At 34.6% G+C, this 23,215-nt stretch overlaps 1 protein-coding gene across 2 annotated transcripts in view; it reads right to left on the bottom strand.

Moving 5' to 3' along the window:
• The window catches only part of NBEAL1 (neurobeachin like 1), a 171,442-nt gene that overhangs the window by 42,215 nt on the left and 106,012 nt on the right, over nt 1-23,215 (bottom strand). For both annotated transcript variants that reach the window (XM_082466857.1, XM_082466858.1), the window contains 7 exons: nt 21,297-21,421; nt 18,665-18,791; nt 12,960-13,108; nt 12,211-12,344; nt 3,194-3,295; nt 1,663-1,758; nt 1,145-1,269 (listed from right to left, as the gene is read on the bottom strand). In XM_082466857.1, coding sequence (XP_082322983.1) covers nt 1,145-1,269; nt 1,663-1,758; nt 3,194-3,295; nt 12,211-12,344; nt 12,960-13,108; nt 18,665-18,791; nt 21,297-21,421 — 858 coding nt within the window. The remainder of the gene's footprint in view (nt 1-1,144; nt 1,270-1,662; nt 1,759-3,193; nt 3,296-12,210; nt 12,345-12,959; nt 13,109-18,664; nt 18,792-21,296; nt 21,422-23,215) is intronic.

Raw genomic sequence — 23,215 nt, 5'->3', positions numbered from 1 at the left:
AAATAATTCTGCAAGAACTATCTCTGATCCTGTAATTGTTTTGAATGGTGACATCTGAGTTAGTGGGTATAATATCTAAATAAGAATGAACAGTTTTTTGGAAGCAATAAACACTGACATTTTAAAACCAAAATACTGATCAGTTCATCAAGCTAAGGTCAATTTCCTTTTACATAGAAATCATTAATATTCAGGAGAATAAAGAAAGTTTTCGGGTCAAAGTCATTTGTACCTATGCAAAAAAATATACTACTGAAATTTAAATTAAATTGTATCTTTGATTATCTATAAAATAAGTTAATTTATATGATCAGTATTTCCTGTGGAATAGTGTTAACAGTTTGACTAATGGCAGTAGGGTAATATATACACAGCAAAATTCCATTTAGTACATCAAATATTAAACACTGCAAAAAGTCCTGGGGAAGATCTGCAAACAAAAAGGGGGGGGGGGGGAAATAATGTACCATCAACCCTCAAATAAATCTACAACTAAGTTTGTTTGCAGAACTGCTCTTTGTCTTTATTACTAGAAGTCATAACTGACAAGTCATCCACAAGTTCACACGGAGAAAAAGGAAAATTAAAATTAGATTATTTTTTACTGTCAGCAGCTGGCTTTGGATAAAAAAAAAAGTATGAGACGTTTACAGGGTGGCTCATAAATATATAGAACTATAAATATTTCCTTTCCTTATTCAAATATCACTTTCTAAATTTTCACACATTTCACTGTGCTTTATTCACATTATTGGTGAACAACAGGTTAGTATTATTAATTTTATATCCACCAAAATATTATATTAGATGGAATGTTAGATTTGTAGGTTATTAAGTCTAAAATACCTGGGGAGAAAAATTTCAAGAACCTATTACCTTTTAGCACATACTTATTACAAGGTGAAAGAAATTCTAAACAATATCAATTTAACTTTGGTAATGAAGGAAAATACACAGACTATAGTTAAGATATTTGAAGGACAACTGATGTATTTTCAAGAAAACTCAGTGAAGGAATTACCAGACTCTGATTATCAAAAGTAGTGTGCATTTAAAAAAAGTAACACTTGGTTGGCCATAGCAGAAATCAATACAAATTCAAACAAGCTATGGGCATCTTTCAAAAGGGATGAAAAGCACTTACTTTTCTCGCATGGCTTTGGCATTTTTATCATTAACTACCCCAATTGGTTTGGATAGATCTCGAAATACAGATGGGTTATTAAGATCCAACTCTTCTGAAGTATAATCTTGTAAAATCCAGGGGAACTAAAAGAGCCACAATTTACAATTTAGACATTCCTTCTTAGAGAGGCTACCATCTCCATATCTAATATAAATGCTTATCTAAGACAAAAAGGGATAGTCTTTATTTCTTCCCTGTTGCAAATGTTTATTCATCTTTAGTTCAATAACCAGAAGCATTATTTCCGGTAATTCCACTGGAATATTTTCAATGAAGTGAAAGAAAAAGGGTTTTTATTTTTAAAATACTCTTCATATTTACATACTTCTTGAAAATAGCAGGGTAGAAATATACAGAAAGGCAAAATCAGTTTTTATATCTTTTTAAAAATAAAAACTAGATATCATCCACATATATTTTGTGTATTAGAAAACTGAAAGGTAATTCCATATTTATAAGATTTATATAAAACTCACCACAGGATACTGTGCAAGGTCATTATAGGTTCGTCCTGCCATTGTATTTAATTGAATGAGGTAGTCAAAATTTGATATCTCTCTGTTTACCCATTTCTAGACAGCACAAAAAAAGAAAAAATCAAAATTAATCTATATCTCTTAGAAATCAGTAACTATTACTGACAGTACTAAAATAATCTTTTGTTCCCATTATCTCTATCATCTTTTTGATAAAGGAATGAAGCTTTAAAAAATATTTAACAGGGAGGTAAAATCAATATGCTTTTCCTAAATTCACTTCCTTTTAAAAATTTGTCTCTAGAAAAGGAAAAGAAAGTTCCTACACTACAATCTAAAAGGTCTTCTATAAGAATTAAGTCTTTTCTTCAGTTAAAAAGTATTTTGTTTGAATATCTTAAAACTTTTTAATTCTAGAAGGACTGCCCAAATTTGAAATTTTTGTCATAAATTGAAATTTTCATAAGTGTAAATATTAAAAAATCAGTATCTCAATGTACTAAAATGATCTACAAATTTTAAATAAACATTATATTAACTATATTCAGAAAACTACTTTTATAGAGCAAAGGGATTTTGGGATTTTGCTATAACAGATATAAAAATTTTCTAAAGGAAGACATAAACATTATTTTTTTAATCACCTTACTATACTTAGACTACTAATTACTCTACACAGTATAGGCATGCTCAAGCATTTTGCTGACAGATTAATACACACCTTTAAGTTTACTGTGTGCCTTAAGCAAAGGACATATTTATGGGAAATGGTGAGAAATGAATCTATGTATACAGATTTTATAGAAAGCCCAATTATAACTGTACTTGAGTGCCAAACTGAGGAAACAGTACTTTAATGAATAAAGTTTATTCCACAGAAAGCAGGAAATATAATCTATTAAATAAAGCTTATTCCATAAACAATAGGAAACAATTGCTGATGGCTTTTGAGCAAGAGCGACATTTAAAGATTAACACATACGTAGGAGGAAGGAGAGAGCCAGGAGGCAAGAGAACCTAACTGGAAGACTACTAAAACCCTGGAGAGCAAAAAACAAGGGCCTTTCTTTGGCTTTGGACAGTGTAAATTCAAGAGATGTTGGGATATATGTGAGGATAAAATACACAAAAGCATCAGTTAGCTTTGGCAGATAGAAGGATTGGAGAATTTTTTTTTTTTTTGCCTTTTTTCCATGGTGTCTTTTCTATTTTCCCATTTTTTTCTTGTGCACGGATTATTTTTATTATTAAGAAAAAAACCCTGTGTGCTGCTTTTTAAAAAGAACACTATTAAAAAAGAAGAATTTATAAGATATGCCCATGAACTGAATGACATGCGAACTGGAGACAGGGCACTGTTATGTGTGAGGGAAACAGAAAGATTCAAAGATAATTCATAAGATCAATCTGAATGGAAGAAGAGCAGTTGCATAACCAAAATAAAATAATTGAAAGAGGAAGTTTTACTTCTAAGCAAAAGTCTGAGATATAAAATGAACACCAAATCAGTGACTTAAATAAAATTTCCTACCTGTGTCAATCCTGATGCTTTGAATAACTCCTGTGGTGATCTGGTTCCATAACTATTTGGAGAATGAAGTGACAACAGTCTGCTATATACTTTGTTCCTAACCTATTAAAAAAAAAAGCACTTTATGGCTTAAAAATTGATCAAGACAAACCAGGAGTATGGCTTTATTAACAGATTTATTGAGATATAATTCATATACCATAAAATTCACCCTTTTAAATATACAATTCAGTGGTCTTTTTAAAATATTCACAGAGTTGTGCAACCATTCACATTATCTAACTCTGGAACATTTTCATCATCCTCAAAAGAAACTACATACTCACTAGCCATCACTCCCCAATTTCCACTCCCTCCCATCCCCTGACAACCATTAAACTACTTTCCGTCACTATGGATTTGCCAATTCTGAACATTTCACATAAATAGAAGATTATGGTTTTAACTTCTCTATTTTACAAGACTTAACAAAATTATGACATGTATTTTTTTTAGAACTTTATAGTATATAATGGAATAATGTTCAGACACTGAATCAAAAAACTACTTCACTTCTAGTTCAAATTTAGTTCTGTCATTTACTAATCATCTTGGCAAATCAATTAATTTACTGAGTCTCATTTGTATATTAAATATAATAATCTCTACCCTTACAGTTTTGTGAATTACTCAGGGTTATGCAAATGTAAAGAAATAAAATTAATCTTTGAACTTCAGTTTCCTCATCTATAAAAAAAGGAATGGAATTTGCCATATCTAATCTGAACATTGTTATGAAGTTTAGATACCACATACAAATGCGCTTTTAAAACTATTTACAGATTAGGAACCAAGATGGCGGAGGAGAAGGACATGCTCTCACTCCCTCTTGCGAGAACACCAGAATCACAACTAGCTGCTGGACAATCATGGACAGGAAGACATGGAACTCACCAAAAAAGATACCCCACATCCAAAGACAAAGGAGAAGCCACAATGAGACGGTAGGAGGGGCGTAATCAGAGTAAAATCAAATCCCATAACTGCTGGGTGGGTGACTCACAGACTGGAGAACACTTATACCACAGAAGTCCACCCACTGGAGTGAAGGTTCTGAGCCCCACGTCAGGTTCCCAACTTGGGGGTCCGGCAACGGGAGGAGGAATTCCTAGAGAATCAAACTTTGAAGGCTAGTGGGATTTGATGGCAGGACTCCGACAGGACTGGGAGAAATAGAGACTCCACTCTTGGAGGACACACACAAAGTAGTGTGCGCATCAGGACCCAGGGGAAGGAGCACTGACCTCAGGGGAGACTGAACCAGACCTACCTGCTAGTGTTGGAGGGTCTCCTGCAGAGGCGGGCGGTGGCTGTGGCTCACCGTGGGGACAACGACACTGGCAGCAGAAGTTCTGGGAAGTACTCCTTGGAGTGAGCCCTCCCAGAGTCCGCCATTAGCCCCACCAAAGAGCCCAGGTAGGCACCAGTGTTGGGTTGCCTCAGGCCAAACAACCAACAGGGAGGGAACCCAGCCACACCCATCAGCAGTCAAGCAGATTAAAGTTTTACTGAGCTCTGCCCACCAGAGCAACAGTCAGCTCTACCCACCACCAGTCGCTCCCATCAGGGAACTTGCACAAGCCTCTGAGATAGCCTCATCCACCAGAGGGCAGACAGCAGAAGAAGACCTATAATCCTGCAGCCTGTGGAACAAAAACCACATTCACAGAAAGATAGACAAGATGAAAAGGCAGAGGGCTATGTACCAGATGAAGGAACAAGATAAAACCCCAGAAAAACAACTAAATGAAGTGGAGATAGGCAACCTTCCAGAAAAAGAATTCAGAATAATGATAGTGAAGATGATCCAGGACCTCAGAAAAAGAATGGAGGCAAAGATCGAGAAGATGCAAGAAATGCTTAACAAAGACATAGACGAATTAAAGAACAAACAAACAGAGAGGAACAATACAATAACTGAAATGAAAACTACACTACAAAGAATCAATAACAGAATAACTGAGGCAGAAGAACGGATAAGTGACCTGGAAGACAGAATGGTGGAATTCACTGCTGGGGAACAGAAAAAAGAAAAAGAATGAAAAGAAATGAAGACAGCCTAAGAGACCTCTGGGACAACATTAAATGCAACAACATTCGCATTATAGGGGTCCCAGAAGGAGAAGAGAGAAAGGACGAGAGAAAATATTTGAAGAGGTTATAGTCGAAAACTTCCCTAACATGGGAAAGGAAATAGCCACCCAAGTCCAGGAGCGCAGAGTCCCATACAGGATAAACCCAAAGAGAAACACACTGAGACACACAGTAATCAAACTGGCAAAAATTAAAGACAAAGAAAAATTACTGAAAGCAGCAAGGGAAAAATGACAAATAACATACAAGGGAACTCCCAAAAGGTTAACAGCTGATTTCTCAGCACAAACTCTACAAGCCAGAAGGGAGTGGCATGATATACTTAAAGTGATGATAGCCAGGACATGGAAGCAACCTAAATATCCATTGACAGATGAATGGATAAAGAAGATGTGGCACATATATACAATGGAATATTACTCAGCCATAAAAAGAAATGAAATGGAGGTATTTGTAATGAGGTAGATGGAGTTAGAGTCTGTCATACAGAGTGAAGTAAGTCAGAAAGAGAAAAACAAATACAGTATGCTAACACATATATACGGAATCTAAGGGAAAAAAAAAAAAAAAAAAGGCCATGAACAACCTAGTGGCAAGACGGGAATAAAGACACAGACCTACTAGAGAATGGACTTGAGGATATGGGGAGGGGGTGGGGTGAGATGTGACAGGGTAAGAGAGTGTCATGGACATATATACACTACCAAATGTAAAATAGATAGCTAGTGGGAAACAGCCGCATAGCACAGGGAGATCAGCTCGGTGCTTTGTGACCACCTAGAGGGGTGGGATGGGGAGGGTGGGAGGGAGGGAGATGCAAGAGGGAAGAGAAATGGGAACATATTGTATATGTATAACTGATTCACTTTGTTATAAAGCAGAAGCTAACACACCATTGTAAGGCAATTATACTTCAATAAAGATGTTAAAAAAAAAAAAAAAAAAGTGATGAAAGGAAAGAACCTACCACCACCAAGATTACTCTACCCAGCAAGGATCTCATTCAGATTTGACGGAGAAATCAAAAGGTTTACAGATAAGCAAAAGCTAAGAGAATTCAGCACCACCAAACCAGCTCTACAACAAATGCTAAAGGAACTTCTCTAATTGGGAAACACAACAGAAGAAAAGGACCTACAAAAACAAACCCAAAACAATTAAGAAAATGGTCATAGGAACATACATATCGATAATTACCTTAAACGTAAGTGGATTAAATGCTCCAACCAAAAGACACAGGCTTGCTGAATGGATACAAAAACAAGACCCATATACATGCTGTCTACCAGAGACCCACTTCAGACTTAGGGACACATACGGACTGAAAGTGAGGGCATGGAAAAAGATATTCCATGCAAATGGAAATCAAAAGAAAGCTGCAGTAGCTATACTCATATCACATAAAATAGACTTTAAAATAAAGAATGTTACAAGAGACAAGGAAGGACACTACATAATGATCAAGGGATCAATCCAAGAAGAAGATATAACAATTATAAATATATATGTACCCAACATAGGAGCACCTCAATACACAAGGCAACTGCTAACAGCTATAAAAGAGGAAATCAACAATAACACAATAATAGTGGGGGACTTTAACACCTCACTTACACCAATGGACAGATCATCCAAAATGAAAATAAATAAGGAAACACAAGCTTTAAATGACACAATAGACCAGATAGATTTAATTGATATTTATAGGACATTCCATCCAGAAACAGCAGATTACACTTTCTTCTCAAGTGCGCATGGAACATTCTCCAGGATAGATCACATCTTGGGTCACAAATCAAGCCTCAGTAAATTTAAGAAAATTGAAATCATATCAAGCATCTTTTTGGACCACAACACTATGAGGTTAGAAATGAATTACAGGGAAAAAAACGTTAAAAACAGAAACACATGGAGGCTAAGCAATACGTTACTAAATAACCAAGAGATCACTGAAGAAATCAAAGAGGAAATCAAAAAGTACCTAGAGACAAATGACAATGAAAACACGACGATCCAAAACCTATGGGATGCAGCAAAAGCAGTTCTAAGAGGGAAGTTTATACCTATACAAGCCTACCTCAAGAAACAAGAAAAATCTCAAATAAACAACCTAAACTTACACCTAATGCAATTAGAGAAAGAAGAACAAAAACACCCCAAAGTTAGCAAAAGGAAAGAAATCATAAAGATCAGAGCAGAAATAACGAAATAGAAACAAAGAAAACAACAGCAAAGATCAATAAAACTAGAAGCTGGTTCTTTGAGAAGATAAACAAAATTGATAAACCATTAGCCAGACTCATCAAGGAAAAGAGGGAGGGGACTCAAATCAATAAAATTAGAAATGAAAAAGGAGAAGTTACAAGAGACACCACAGAAATACAAAGCATCCTAAGAGACTACTACAAGCAACTCTATGACAATAAAATGGACAACCTGGAAGAAATGGACAAATTCTTAGAAAGGTATAACCTTCCAAGACTGAACCAGGAAGAAACAGAAAATATGAACAGACCAATCACTAGTAATGAAATTGAAACTGTGACTAAAAAGCTTCCAACAAACAAAAGTCCAGGACCAGATGGCTTCACAGGTGAATTCTATCAAACATTTAGAGAAGAGCTGACATCCATCCTTCTCAAACTCTTCCAAAAAATTGTGGAGGAAGGAACACTCCCAAACTCATTCTATGAGGCCACTATCACCCTGATACCAAAACCAGACAAAGATACCACAAAAAAAGAAAATTACAGACCAATATCACTGATGAATATAGAGGCAAAAATCCTCAACAAAACACTAGCAAACAGAATCCAACAACAAATTAAAAGGATCAGACATCATGATCAAGAGGGATTTATCCCAGGGATGCAAGGATTCTCCAGTATACGTAAATCAATCAATGTGATAAACCATATTAACAAATTGAAGAAGAAAAACCACATGATCATCTCAATAGATGCAGAAAAAGCTTTTGACAAAATTCAACACCCATTTATGATACAAACTCTCCAAAAATGGGCATAGAAGGAACCTACCTCAACATAATAAAGGCCATATATGACAAACCCACAGCAAACATCATTCTCAGTGGTGAAAAACTGAAAGCATTTCCTCTAAGATCAGGAACAAGACAAGGATGTCCACTCTCCCCACTATTATTCAACATAGTTTTGGAAGTCCTAGCCATGGCAATCAGAGAAGAAAAAGAAATAAAAGGAATCCAAATTGGAAAAGAAGAAGTAAAACTGTCACTGTTTGCAGGTGACATGATACTACACATAGAGAATCCTAAAGATGCCACCAGAGAACTACTAGAGCTAATCAATGAATTTGGTAAAGCTGCAGGATACAAAATTAATGCACAGAAATCTCTTGCATTCCTATACACTAATGATGAAAAATCTGAAAGAGAAATTAAGAAAACACTCTCATTTACCACTGCAACAAAAAGAATAAAATACCTAGGAATAAACCTACCTAGAGAGACAAAAGACCTGTATGCAGAAAACTATAAGACACTGATGAAAGAAATTAAAGATGATACCAACAGATGGAGAGATATACCATGTTCTTGGACTGGAAGAATCAATATTGTGAAAATGACTATACTATCCAAAGCAATCTACAGATTCAATGTAATGCCTATCAAATTACCAATGGCATTTTTAACGGAACTAGAACAAAAAATCTTAAAATTTGTGTGGAGACACTAAAGACCCCGAATAGCCAAAGCAGTCTTGAGGGAAAAAAATAGAGCTGGAGGAATCAGACTCCCTGACTTCAGACTATACTACAAAGCTACAGTAATCAAGAAAATATGGTACTGGCACAAAAACAGAAACAGAGATCAATGTAACAAGATAGAAAGCCCAGAGATAAACCCACGCACCTATGGTCAACTAATCTATGACAAAGGAGGCAAGGATATACAATGGAGAAAAGACAGTCTCTTCAATAAGTGGTGCTGGGAAAACTGGACAGCTACAGGTAAAAGAATGAAATTAGAACACTCACTAACACCATACACAAAAATAAACTCAAAATGGATTCGAGACCTAAATGTAAGACCGGACACTATAAAACTCTTAAAGGAAAACATAGGAAGAACACTCTTCGACATAAATCACAGCAAGATCTTTTTTGCTCCACCTCCTAGAGTAATGGAAATAAAAACAAAAATAAACAAATGGGACCTCATGAAACTTCAAAGCTTTTGCACAGCAAAGGAAACCATAAACAAGACGAAAAGACAGCCCTCAGAATGGGAGAAAATATTTGCAAACGAATCAACGGACAAAGGATTAATCTCCAAAATACATAAACAGCTCATGCAGCTCAATATGAAAAAAACAAGCAACCCAATCCAAAAATGGGCAGAAGACCTAAATAGATATTTCTCCAAAGAAGACATACAGATGGCCAAGAAGCACATGAAAAGCTGCTCAACATCACTAATTATTAGAGAAATGCAAATCAAAACTACAATGAGGTATGACCTCACACCAGTTAGAATGGGCATCATCAGAAAATCTACAAACAACAAATGCTGGAGAGGGTGTGGAGAAAAGGGAACCCTCTTGCACTGTTGGTGGGAATGTAAATTGATACAGCCACTACGGAGAACAGTATGGCGGTTCCTTAAAAAACTAAAAATAGAATTACCATATGACCCAGCAATCCCACTACTGGGCATATACCCTGAGAAAACCATAATTCAAAAAGACACATGCACCCCAATGTTCACTGCAGCACTATTTACAACAGCCAGTTCATGGAAGCAACCTAAATGCCCATCAACAGACGAATAAGTAAAGAAGATGTGGTACATATATACAATGGAATATTACTCAGCCATAAAAAGGAACAAAATTGGGTCATTTGTAGAGACGTGGATGGATCTAGAGACTGTCATACAGAGTGAAGTAAGTCAGAAAGAGAAAAACAAATATCGTATATTAACGCATACATGTGGAACCTAGAAAAATGGTACAGATGAACCGGTTTGCAGGGCAGAAATTGAGACACGGATGTAGAGAAGAAACGTATGGACACCAAGGGGGGAACGCCGTGGAGGGGTGGGGATGGTGGTGTGATGAATTGGGCGATTGGGATTGACACGTATACACTGATGTGTATAAAATTGATGAGTAATAAGGACCTGCTGTATAAAAACATAAATAAAATAAAATTCAAAAATTAAAAAAAAGAGACCAGAGAGCTAGCTCTTTCTCTCTCTCTCTCATCCTCTCTCTCCTTCTCCCTCTCTGCCCACCGTGTAAGGATACAGCATCTGTTAACCAGGAAGAAGGTGTTCACCAAGAACCTGACTGCACTGGCATCCTGCTCTTGAACTTCCAGCTTTCAGTCCAGAACTAAGAGAAATAAATATTTGTTGTTTAAGCCATCCAGTGTATGGTAATTTTGTCATAGCAATCTGGATGAACTGTTTCAGTGCAGTTGACCTCATTTTCCAATTCGATGATCTGTTTTGGGCTTCATTCTATTGATACATGTCATTAGACCCTACTGATCACCCCCTAAAACTCTCCCCTACGTATCATCCAGGACACTACTCTCCATGTCTTACATCACTCTCTGATCATCCTTCTCAGTCTCTCACCAACTCCTCTTCCTTTACCTGCTCCTTAAACTGACAATGAGTTCCACCATCATCTATTCCTTTTCTTGTCTGTTCTGCTCATGAGGTGACATTATTTTCTGTCATAATTTCATCTGTTACCCATATGCTCCTGATTCCAGATCTATATTTACCACCCTAACGTCTACCTTACACTTATATTTCCAACTGGAGATATTTGTCATTTCTCCCTGTATACCCTTCTAGCATCTTATATCTACCAATAAGAATCGAACTTATTATGCCCCAAATCCACCAAAAGAATGAATTAAATGGAACAAAATACATACCACTAGATCTAAAAACAAATAAACAAACAAAAAACTATTTACAAAAGTATAGTATTCAATAGGAGTGTGCTTGGTTTACTTACATAAAATAGCTTTCTAAAAAACACATACATTGTATTTTCCTATGGGGGAAAATTTATTATTAATAGTAAAAAATTATCTTTTTGTAAAAATATAAAAATGCTCTTTAAATGTCTGAATCAAATCATCTACAAATAAACCTGGAACTCACAAATGAACAGAAACTTAGTTATTGACTATGCTAATCCAGGTCATCTGAGAAGCAAATGCTAAGACAGAATTGAAAATGCAGGATTTTATTAGGAGAGATGACAGTGAGAGAAAATGGAGAGAAAGGTAGGCAAGGTGGAGAGAGCTATCAGACTGTGATATAAGTCTGACCTCAAGTATATGACAGAGGGAAGGAAGGCTGCGGGCAATTAACGGGTCAAGGGTTACAGAGCTAGTGGTGGAACGATCTTGGATCCAGGTAACCTGCTTCAGTGGCAATCTCTTAACCACTTACACTATTTAAGAATTTACTCTATTCCTAGAAAAACGACATGTTCCATTATTCTTCCTGATTACACAGGCTCCACTATTGTTAAATTGAACTCAGCCTAATTTCATAAATCCAGTTATATCATATATATTGCATATTATTTCATAACTGGATACTGTGAGACACCTATTAGCTGACACTCAATATTCTACTGACTTTTTTATCTACCTATATATAAAAACTGAAAACAAATATCCTCCAAACACCTGCACATAAGTTCCAACAAAAATGCATATACTGCTTAGTCCCAAAGGTATGTATTTTTTTTTCTCTAATATATATTTTGACTCGATGAAAGAGCAGAGTTGTGAAGTTTCATTACAGCTCACTAGTTGGAAAATAATTTCAAGCTAACAGTCTGGGGCTTCCAGAAAGGTAGCATCTTACATACCTCTTTTTTGAAATTGAGAAAGTAGTTGGATTGGTCAACATGAAAAATCTCAAGGGCTGACCTCCTTAAGTTGTACCGTCGTAGGTGAATCTCTCGAACTTGAGAGTGAGGCCACTTGAAATCAAAGCCTACTCCTGAAAACAGAAACAATCTTGTGACTGGGGTACCACAAAAAGTTACTCATGCTATGCAGAAAATATCTCCTAGTTCCTGACAAAACTAGCACTACGGAAAAGGAATTCAGTTTCTGTATGATGAAAACCATTTGTTAAATTTATTGGATGTTTAAATTGTTTCTTTTAAGACTATTTTAAAATTCTATAGCTTTCCTACTTCCTTTCCATTGGAACAGAGAATGACTCTGAATGTTATATCTTAGAAACATTTTTCCTTTTCTCTTAATGTTGGCAGCTTAGATTTAAATATCTTTTTATTTTCAGATAAAGGATTAGGTGAAAAGCCTCTAGGAACAAGTGTACATATAAATAAAAGTAAAATTGTATTTTATAACAAGTTTATAGCAATCCCCTGTAGCCAAACCTTTTTAAAAACATTGATAATAAAAAGGAAGCATTCCCTTCAGTACATTGTTGATAATAAATTTAATTCCATACTGACTTTCCATGTCTCCTTTTACATGGTAGACTACAATTCTACAGTCCCACCTTATCGCTTTCTTCTCATTAATGATTGATAAACTGGATACTTAACTATTGAACAACAGAAATTATTCCCCCAGAACTCCTCACCGTCCTCTTTTTCAATGCTGCCATCATAGAAGTAAATGTGTTGAGTAGTGATTTCTAATCTGCCAGGAATTATGTCAATTATTGTAATGAGTTCACAGTCTTCCAACAACACCAATTTTTCTTTTTGATCCTGTTCTTCTTTCTCATCACTGTAAAAACAAAAACCAAACAAACAAAAAACATCCAACAATGTATTCTGTGTAAATGGAAAATAACATCATATTCAAATATGAATCTCATGTCTGTAAAATCACTATCCAAGAAAGAGTACTTGAATTTTCTACAAAAACCATTCCACTGCATATGAAATTACTTAAATATGTCCAAATATACTTATTACCCAATAACTAAGTTTCAAAAAACATATGTTTTACATTTCAATTGTGTATGACCCGTTAAAACAAAATATAGTGAATCTTCAATACTACTGGTAGAGGATGGTTCAAACATGCAGCAATACTGGTCATGTTTTTTCGTTATATTTGTCAGACATGAATTGACCCAGGGAACAAATGAATCTGTGAATAAAGGACTGTATCATTAGTGGTGTTTCATAAATATTAGAAGTATTATGATTGATTCTTAAACTGTAAAATGAGATGTTTCAAGAGCAACAAAAGCTAGAGCATCATCATCATAGCATCCCCTGATAGTGTAAATGGAGATAACACAAGGAGCCACTATTGCCACACCATACTTAAAGTGAAGTCATCTCATATTTGGAGGACTGTGATCAATTATTTTTTTTGGAGGAAATAACTGGGAAGGGACAGTCTTCTGGTGACCTAGGTGACTTTTAACTGCAAAGTACAGAAATGAGAACTCCTATGACTCATGGAATGTTATTCAAGTATATCCTTCAAGCCAGCTGCTCTCTGGTCCTAGATATTTCACATTTGCCTCATTTCCAGGATAGCAATGACTAAATCTAATTTTGTTTCCAATGGATTTCGATGAGAAGCTCTACAAGTATCACCAACCTAACTGGGAATATTGCAACCATTAAAGCTAAGCTTAAAAAAAAAACTGAGAACGTTTTCCTAAATAGTGAAATTCCAATATTCACAGTGATGAAATAGAGAAATAAGTGACCTGAGAGAGTAAATAGTCTGAAGGTTATTTCTATTCTATGAAACAAAGAGTTTTGGCTTTTCATTTGAAAATGAATGAGACTGACATCCACTGAATTCACTAGTCCTTGAAGAAAGAAAATAAAATCCTATTAAAAGGCTGACTAAAAAATCTACCAAAACCAAAGATAGCTCCCTAGATAACTACCCCACCCAGTTCCCTGAAAAGAATCAAGGACATATTTAAAAATTACTAAAATTATATTAACCAAAAAACCTGCTTATGCCAACAAAGGATATTATTGAACCTGGTCAATTTTTTTTTAATAAATTTATTTATTTGTTTATTTATTTATTTATTTATTTATTTATTTATTTATTTATGGCTGCATTGGGTCTTCGTTGCTGTGCATGGGCTTTCTCTAGTTGCGGCGAGTGGAGGCTACTCTTCGTTGCAGTGTGTGGGCTTCTCATTGCAGTGGCTTCTCTTGCTGTGGAGCAGAGACTCTAGGCGCGCAGGCTTCAGTAGTTGTGGCACAGGGGCTCAGTAGTTGTGGATCGCAAGCTCTAGAGCGCAGGATCAGTAGTTGTGGCACATGGGCTTAGTTGCTCCGCAGCATGTGGGATCTTCCCAGACCAGGGATCGAACCCGTGTCCCCTGCATTGGCAGGTGGATTCTTAACCACTGTGCCACCAGGGAAGTCCCATGAACCTGGTCAATTTATAGTATTAAAATAAGTTCTGAGAAATATTTGCCATGTGTTGTTTATAACCTAAACAAAGTGATGTCTGGAATAAATTATATACTTGAGACTTAGCTACTCATTCTTGGCTGAATGTGAGGCTTTATAATCATAACAAGTAAAAGTCAGGGCAGATGTGTAAATCATCAAATTTGAATGCATTCTCTAAACCACATACAGATCCACTGGCAAAGAGTGGCAGTCTTACTGATCAAGGGGTTTAAACACAAAAAACAAACTAATCATTGGCTGACCACTAAGCTATGCTGACCCAGGGGCAACCCCTAGTAAGCAAGGCTTTAAAAATAAAACAAAACAAAAACCCAGTAAGTACAGATATCAGTGGCATTCACTGCAGGTAAAATGGACTCCACAGACTTAATCTAGAAAAGTCACTAAACAAACAAATATACAACAACAACAACCAGCATCAAGGGAGGAGATTAGAAACCAAAGTGGCTATAATTTATCTAAAATGTATGGTTTTCACAAAATTATGAGACATAGGAATAAACAGGAAAATATGGGCCATTAACTCAAAAGTAGTAAAAAGAACTGTCTCTGGGGGACCTCAGATGTTCAACTTAGTAGACAAAGACTTCAAGGTAGCTATCATAAAAATACATGAAAAGAACTAAAGGAAACTATGTTTAAAGAACCAAAGTGCATTACGGCAAAAAAGCCTAGTCAAATAGAGTATTATTGATACAAAGATAGAAATTATATATATATTTTAAAAAGGAACCAAACGAGAAATTCTGAAATTGAAAAGCAAAATAACTAAACAAAAAATTCACCAGAAGGACTCAACAGCATATTTGAACTTGCAGGAGAAAGAAGCAGGGCTCTTGAAGATAGATCAAAAGAAACTGTCCAATCTGAAGAACACAAAGAAAAAAGAATCAAGCAGAATGAAAGAACCTCAAAGGGTCACCATCAAGCAAAACAACATATGTGCAAAGGGAGACCCAAAAGGAGAGAACAGAGAAAAAGGGCCAAAATATATTTGAAAGAATAATGCTGGCAACTTCTCAAACATGAAAAAAATTAATCTATACATCCAAGAAGCTCAATGAACTCCAAGCAAGATAAACACAAAGATAACCATACATGGTCCTAAAGCCAAGGTACTAAAAGCCAAGGACAAAAAGAATAACCTAAAAGCATGACAATACAGGACACAATAAAAAAGGTTAATCGCACATTTCTCATCAAAAACAAAAGGTAGTGAAAACCAGAAGGTAGTGGAAAGACATATTCAAAATGTTGAAAGGCAAAAAACTGTCAATAAAGAATTCTATATCTGGCAAAACTATGTTCAAAAGAAAAAGCAATGGTGCTGGGGCAACTAGAGTCACATGTAAAAGAATTAATATGGACCCCTACACATCACACCACATACAATAGTTAACTCAAAATGAATTAAAGACCTAACATGAGATAAAATATAAAACTCTTAGAAAAAAATAGATGAAAGGAAATTCATCAAAATTAAAAATTTTTGTACATCAAAAGATACCAACAGAAAGTAAAAAAAAACAATTCAGTGGGAGAACATTTTTGTAAATCCTGTATCTAATAAGGGACTTGTTGCTAAAATATGTAAAGAACACTTACAACTCAATAACTAAAAGACAACCCAATTAAAAAATAGGCAAAGGATCTGCATAAAGATTTCTCCAAAAAAGACATATAAATGGCCAACAAATACATAAAAAGATGTTCAGCATCATTAGTCATTAGGGAAATGCAAATTAAAATCACAAGATACCACCTCTAACATTCTAGGATGGTACCATAAATTAAAAAAAAAAAACAGAGAATAGTAGAAGTTGGGGTAGATTTGGAGAAATTAGAACTTTCATACATTGCTGAGGGAATGTAAAATGGTATAGTCAGTGTGAAAAGTTTCACAATTCCTCAAAAGGTTAAACATAGAATTAACACATGATCAGCAAATCCACTCCTAGTTTTTTTTATACCCAAGATAAATGAAAACATAAGTTGATACAAAAATGTATACATGAATATTCAAGGCAGTATTATTCATAATAGCCAAAAAAAAAAAAACAGAAACTACATAAATGTCCACCAGCTGCTGAACGGATAAACAAAAACTGTATATCCATATAATGGAATATTATTCAGCCATAAAAACAAATGGATGGAAACATTAAACTGAATGAAAAAAGCCAGACATAAAAAACAACATATTGAATGAAATACATGAAATGTTCAAAATAGGCAAATCCATAGAGAAAGAAAGCCAATTAGTGGTTGCTAGAGGATGTGAGGAGAGAAAATTGGGACTGACTGTTGAAAGGTATAAGATCTCCTTTTGGGGTGATGGAAATGTTCTTGGACTAGATAGTGGTGATGTTGCATAACTCTGTGAATATACTAAAAAACCACTGAACTGTGCACTTTAACATAGTCAATTTTACATTAAGTGAATCTCAATTTTCAAAAAATATATCTCAATTTTTTTAAAAGTAGTCGAAAATGAAGACAAAATAAAAATCTCCACAGATAACAAAAGACTAAGAGAATTTGTGGCTTATAGACCTTCCTTACAAGGAATACTAAAGGAAGTCCTTCAGGCTTAAAAGGAAATGGCACCAGATGGTAATCTGAATGTACACCAAGAAATGAAGTGTATAAGTAGGTAAATATGCAGGGAAATATAAAGGAAAGCATAATTACATAGCTTTTTCTTCTCTTAACTGATTTAAAGACAAGTGCATAAAACAGTAACTGCATTAAACTGTACTGCTGGGCTTAAAACATATACAGGTTTAATATGTATGGTAATAATAACACAAAGGAGAGATGAGAAAATGAATATGTTTTATATTTGTTTAGGGGAAGTTTTTAAACTACAAATTCAAAATTTTTAAATATATCTAAGGCTATTTTTTCCTGGGAGAGGTTTGATAATTTATATCTTTCAAGGAATTTGTCCATTTCATTTAAATTGTCAAATTTATTGGCATAAAGTTGCCATTTCCTTTTTTTTTTTTTAATGATGTCTGGAATTTTTTTTTAATATTTATTTATTTGTTTAGGCTGCGCTGGGTCTTAGTTGCTGCACACGGGATCTTCATTGAGGCATGCAGGATCTTTAGTTGCGGCATGTGGGATCTTTTAGTTGCAGAATGCGGACTTAGTTGCGGCATGTGGACCCTTAAGTTGCGGCATGCAAACTCTTATAGTTGCAGCATGCATGCGGGATCTAGTTCCCTGACCAGGGATCAAATCTAGGCACCCTGCATTGGGAGTGCAGAGTCTTACCCACTGGACCACCAGGGAAGTCCCTATCATTTCCTTTTACTTATTTTAATGTATTTCTTTTCAATCATTTTAGTATTTGTAATGTTATCTCCTCTTTCATTCCTGATACTCTGATACTGGTAATTTATGTTGTCTTTATTTCCTAACCAGTCTGGCTGGAGGTTTATTGTTTGGTTATCTGATTTTTAATAACCAACTTTTGTTTTCTTTGATCTCTCTTTTTGTTTTTTGGTTTTCTCTTTCATGGACTTCTGCTTTTATCTTTATAATTTCTTCCTTTTGCTTAAAAGTTTATATTTCACACTGTACTTTCCAAATAAATACCTCAGCTGTATCCCATAAATATGATACATTTTCATTATCATTCGGCTCAAAATATTTTCTAGTTTCAAGGTCCAGCTCCAGATTAACCCAGTCCTAAGCAGCCTTCTTCAATAGTTTCAGTTAACACTAATAGACTCCTAACAGCTGATATATAGTATCAATTGTTGGATTCTGGGAATGCATAGTATTAGAATTTCAAGCAAATATTTTCCACAATTTTATAATCCCATTTCTCAGAATAAAATAATTTTAAATTCTTTCAAGTACTTATACATACATATTTACTCTGGCTGTTATTTCCTCTTCAGGAAGATCTAATTTATCCTCCTCCATATCACTAACTTTTACTTGTTTCACTACTTCCAAAAGCAGTGAATCACTGGAAGGCTGCGCGTGCTGGATACCTGTTTAAACATAAAATGTTTGTTAAACACAAAGTAGGAAAATCATATCACAGTCCTTCTGTAATTTCTGACTGTTAATTATATGAATAATGTGTATAAGTAAAGAAGGTACTTGAAATTTTCTAAGATAAGCGACTTATTACAGAGACGTTTTTATATGTGATTTAGAGTTATCTATGCTGCTTGACTGTGACTTTTAAAAATTATTATACATATAATACAAGGAATAAATGTTTTAAAAGATGGTATTTACCTTTAATGATGGTATTATTTATGTTTCAGAAACAGGCCAAGTAATCTCTTTAATTATATTTACTTCTAAAGCATACCACTAAGTAAGTTAAAGAATTATTCTCACTACATTAATTCAATGGAATTATTTTTACTGTGCATTTGTACTACAGAAATATTAAGAAAGAATGTGACAAATTATTTTTAACTGCAAGATAATACAAAGACCAAAAGCTGAAGTGTTCCTTTCTGGAGTGCATGGAATTTAATAGATAATTCTGATACACATATATGCAACAAATGTCATGAACTATGCAATAATGTAAGAAGGCAGAGCTAGTGTAATGGAAATAAGATGGGCTGTGAAATGGTAAACTTAAATTCAAATTCTATTCTGCCATTTATTAACCACATGACCCCTCTGAATCTATGTTTTTGCAACTGTGAAATGGAGATACATCACATCACACATAAAATAAATAAATGGTAGCTATTCTTATTGCACATTCATCTCTCAATTATCTGGTGGCATAAGAATAGTAATAAAAATATATGCATAATGTGTAGGTAGGACTGGAAAAAATTTATATGTTTAACTATGAATAAAGACATTTCATGTGTATAATAAAAATAATTCATGCTAAATAACAAAACACTGTAAAGATGACAAAACCTCCCTTAATTTCTCAAATGGTATCCTTGCTCTGACATACAAAATGAATTAACCTAATGTACAGCTGCATTTCTCTTTTATAAATCTGCTTTGATAACATACAAGTCTAGATAATCTGATACAAATAGAAAAATACTGATGAAAATACTTATAAACAAATATATGGAGTAGGTAAAACATTCTGCAGTTAATTCTGAAGTAAACTTCAAGGAACTTTAAAAAGTTTTAAAGACTGATGCCACTGGTTTTATACTATTACCAATTTCACTTTTTAAAATATTTATTTATTTATTTGGCCATGCTGTGCGGCTTGTGGAATCTTAGTTCCCTGACCAGGGATTGAACCCGGGCCCTCGGCAATAAAAGCGTGGAGTCCTAACCACTGGACTGCCAGGGAATTCCCCCAATTTCACTTTGAAATGTATGATTTTTTTCTTCTATACAATTTTATTATCATCATTATACTTGTGATAATTTTGAAAACTAGGTAAAGAAAGGAACAGAGATGGAAAAAGAGAAAGGACACTGGTCTTCCTGGACTTAAAACAACTGAGACCAAGAAGAAGAAACATAAAATTATACCTGTATACATGTGTAAGAGGGTTGAAGAAGGAGGGAAAGGGACAGGGAATTTCCGAGAGTGGGATTTCTTGGCAAAAATGAAGAAAAAATAGAGAACACTCTTCCTTAAATATTACTAAATTGAAGTCATTCACCAAAAGATGTTTTCTGCATGATAAGTATAAAATTTTAAGAGGTAGAGAAAGTATAATAGTCTCAGGACATATACTGGGAAGACAAGCTATACGCACTGACCGTTCCTGTGTAAGACACTCTTTGTACCATGGACAAGGCCATTATTTTACATTAAGGGAAATCACGTGCTGTGTCTGATTTATTTCAGAATATAAGACTCTAAATGGCAGGCATCATAGCTCTCAATTTTATGGCATTTACTGTACCGGCCAATATATTAAGGCAATTTTAAAAAGTAAGATTAAAAAACTGGTACTCATTTCATCTATAACTTAGTCATTAAACACAAGGTGCACAGATGCCCAGTCAGATGGCTATAAAGGAAATAAGAATTATAGAAACTCTTTAAAATCTGTTTTGATATACTGCAAGGCTATGCATTTTTAAGCACTTTTTTCTAGAAAAAAGGCATTGGCTCATCTAGATACTAAATGTCTGGAGTTCTATAAGAAGAACAGGTCATAGAAGAAAGGCCTAAAGAGCTGTTAAGAATTCTAAATATTGAATATATTTAACATTAGCCTCAGTTCTGGTAAGCAAAAGGCTAAGGTTAAAGGACCATGTTTTACTATACCACAATGGAGATAGAGATGATACATTTCACATCAACTACAGTATAATTTTATGAGTTTAAATTACGTTTTTCTTTGAAAAACTGCTATCAATTGAAATAGGAAGTCATTTTAGATCTAGGCCAAAGGCAACATATACAACCACTTAAATATCAATTATAAAATGTCACCCTTCTCATAAGTAAATAATTTTGAAACAATGAAAACAATAACCAATCCCCACCAACACCCTCATTATCGTCAATAAATAATTAAACAGCCATTGAAACTCACCTAGATTATCTCTCAAAGCACTAGCTTCATCATGGGTTTTGAAGTTATAATTTGGCACCAATTTAAGTCTCATGCGGGAATAATTTTCTACGTTAGCTAGCTTCCAGTGAATTGGATTTTGTTTCCTATGAATATTCATAAGTAAACAAATAAAACTATTTAGCTTAAAATTACAAAGACTGGTTGATTGAAATAGAGTAACTATCAGGTACTTTACATTTTTTGGGCACCATTTTATAAAAACATTCACATTCCTTATCTCATTTGACCCAAACAACCCCGAGAAAAAAAACAATGTTATTATGCATATCAACAGTTTATACCTGAGGAATCTAAGACAGGCTAAATTATTTGCCTAAGATGTCATGTGATTTACAGGTACAGGAATAAGATTTGAACATAAATCTTCAGACTTATAGCTTGATATATTTTACTCTTTCACTGTTACAAGGACGTTCTTAACTAGCTATTTAGGAGTTTATTCCAAATACAGTTTCAAAACAAAATAATAATTTTACTACAAATAAAGATAATATAATTGCAAATGGATCAAAGATCTAAATATAAGAGTTACAGCTCTTAGAGGAAACAATAGGAGTAAGTCTTCATGACCTTGGATTTGGGAATGGTTTCTTAGATAAGACATCAATAACATAAGCAACAAAAGAAAGAAACAGATAAACTGGACTTCAAAATTCAAAGCTTTTGTGCATCAAAGGCCACTATGGAGAAAGTGAAAAGACAACCTACATATTTATAGACAATATATCCAATAAGGGTCTATTATTGAGAAAAAAAAACCTCTTACAGTTCAACCACAAAAAGTCAAACAATCCAATTTAAAAATGGGCAAAAGACTTGAATAGACATTTCTTTAAAGGAGATATACAAATGGCCAACAAGTACCTGCAAAGATACTCAATGTCATTAGTCATTAGGGAATTGCAATGAAATCATAAGATATCACTGCACACCCACTAGGATGACCATAATAATCAAAAAAAAAAAAGACAAGTCTTGGTAAGGTTGTGGAGAAACTGGAACCCTCAAACATTGCGGATAGGAATGTAAAATGATGCAGCTGTTGTTAAAAACCGTTTGGCAATTCCTCAGTAAGATAAACACAGAATTACCATATGACCCAGTAATTCTTCCAGTATATAACCAAGAGAATTAGAAACAGGTGCTGAAACAAACACTTGTCCACAGATGTTTCCAGCAATACTATTTACAACAGCCACAAGGAAAACAACCTGATGTCCATCATCCATTCCACACAATGGAATATCATTCAGCCATAAAAAGGAAAGAAAGTAATGATACATGCTACAACATAGTGAAAACACTAAGCTAAATGAAAGAAGCTGGGCACAAAAGGCCACATACTGAATGACTTCATTTATATGAAATATCCAGAATAGGCAAATCCATAGAGACAGAGGGCAGATTGGTGGTTGCCAGGGGTCGGGGGAAGGGATGATAGCTAGTAACTGCTTAATGGGTCCAGGGTTTCTTTTTCAGGTGATGAAAATGTTCTGAAGCTGGACAGTGGTGATTATTACACAACATTAGGAATGTACTTAATGCCACTAAATTGTACATTTTACAACGGTTAAAATAGCAAATTTTATATTAAGTGTATTTTACCACAATAAAAAAGGGCTGTTAAAAAATGTGTGTGTGTATAAAATATAATTCAGCAAAACAGAAGTGACTTAGGATCAAATAAAGAAATTGTAAAATATTCAAACACACATCGTCACTAACCCTAGCTCAAAAAGGTGGTGTCAGGAAGAGAGAAGTAAATGGAATCAAAACAAGTTCTATGTCACAGGGTAAGAGTAAAGGAAATAACTCCATGGTGAAACACATATACACACAAAGCTCTACACATACCGAACTTATAATCCATAAAAGGC

The sequence above is a fragment of the Balaenoptera physalus genome, assembly GCF_965194825.1.
Source record: "Balaenoptera physalus genome assembly, chromosome: 6".
NCBI lineage: Eukaryota > Metazoa > Chordata > Mammalia > Artiodactyla > Balaenopteridae > Balaenoptera > Balaenoptera physalus.
The sequence above is the reverse complement of the archived record's forward strand: the minus strand, read 5'-3'. Positions and strand labels throughout refer to the sequence as shown.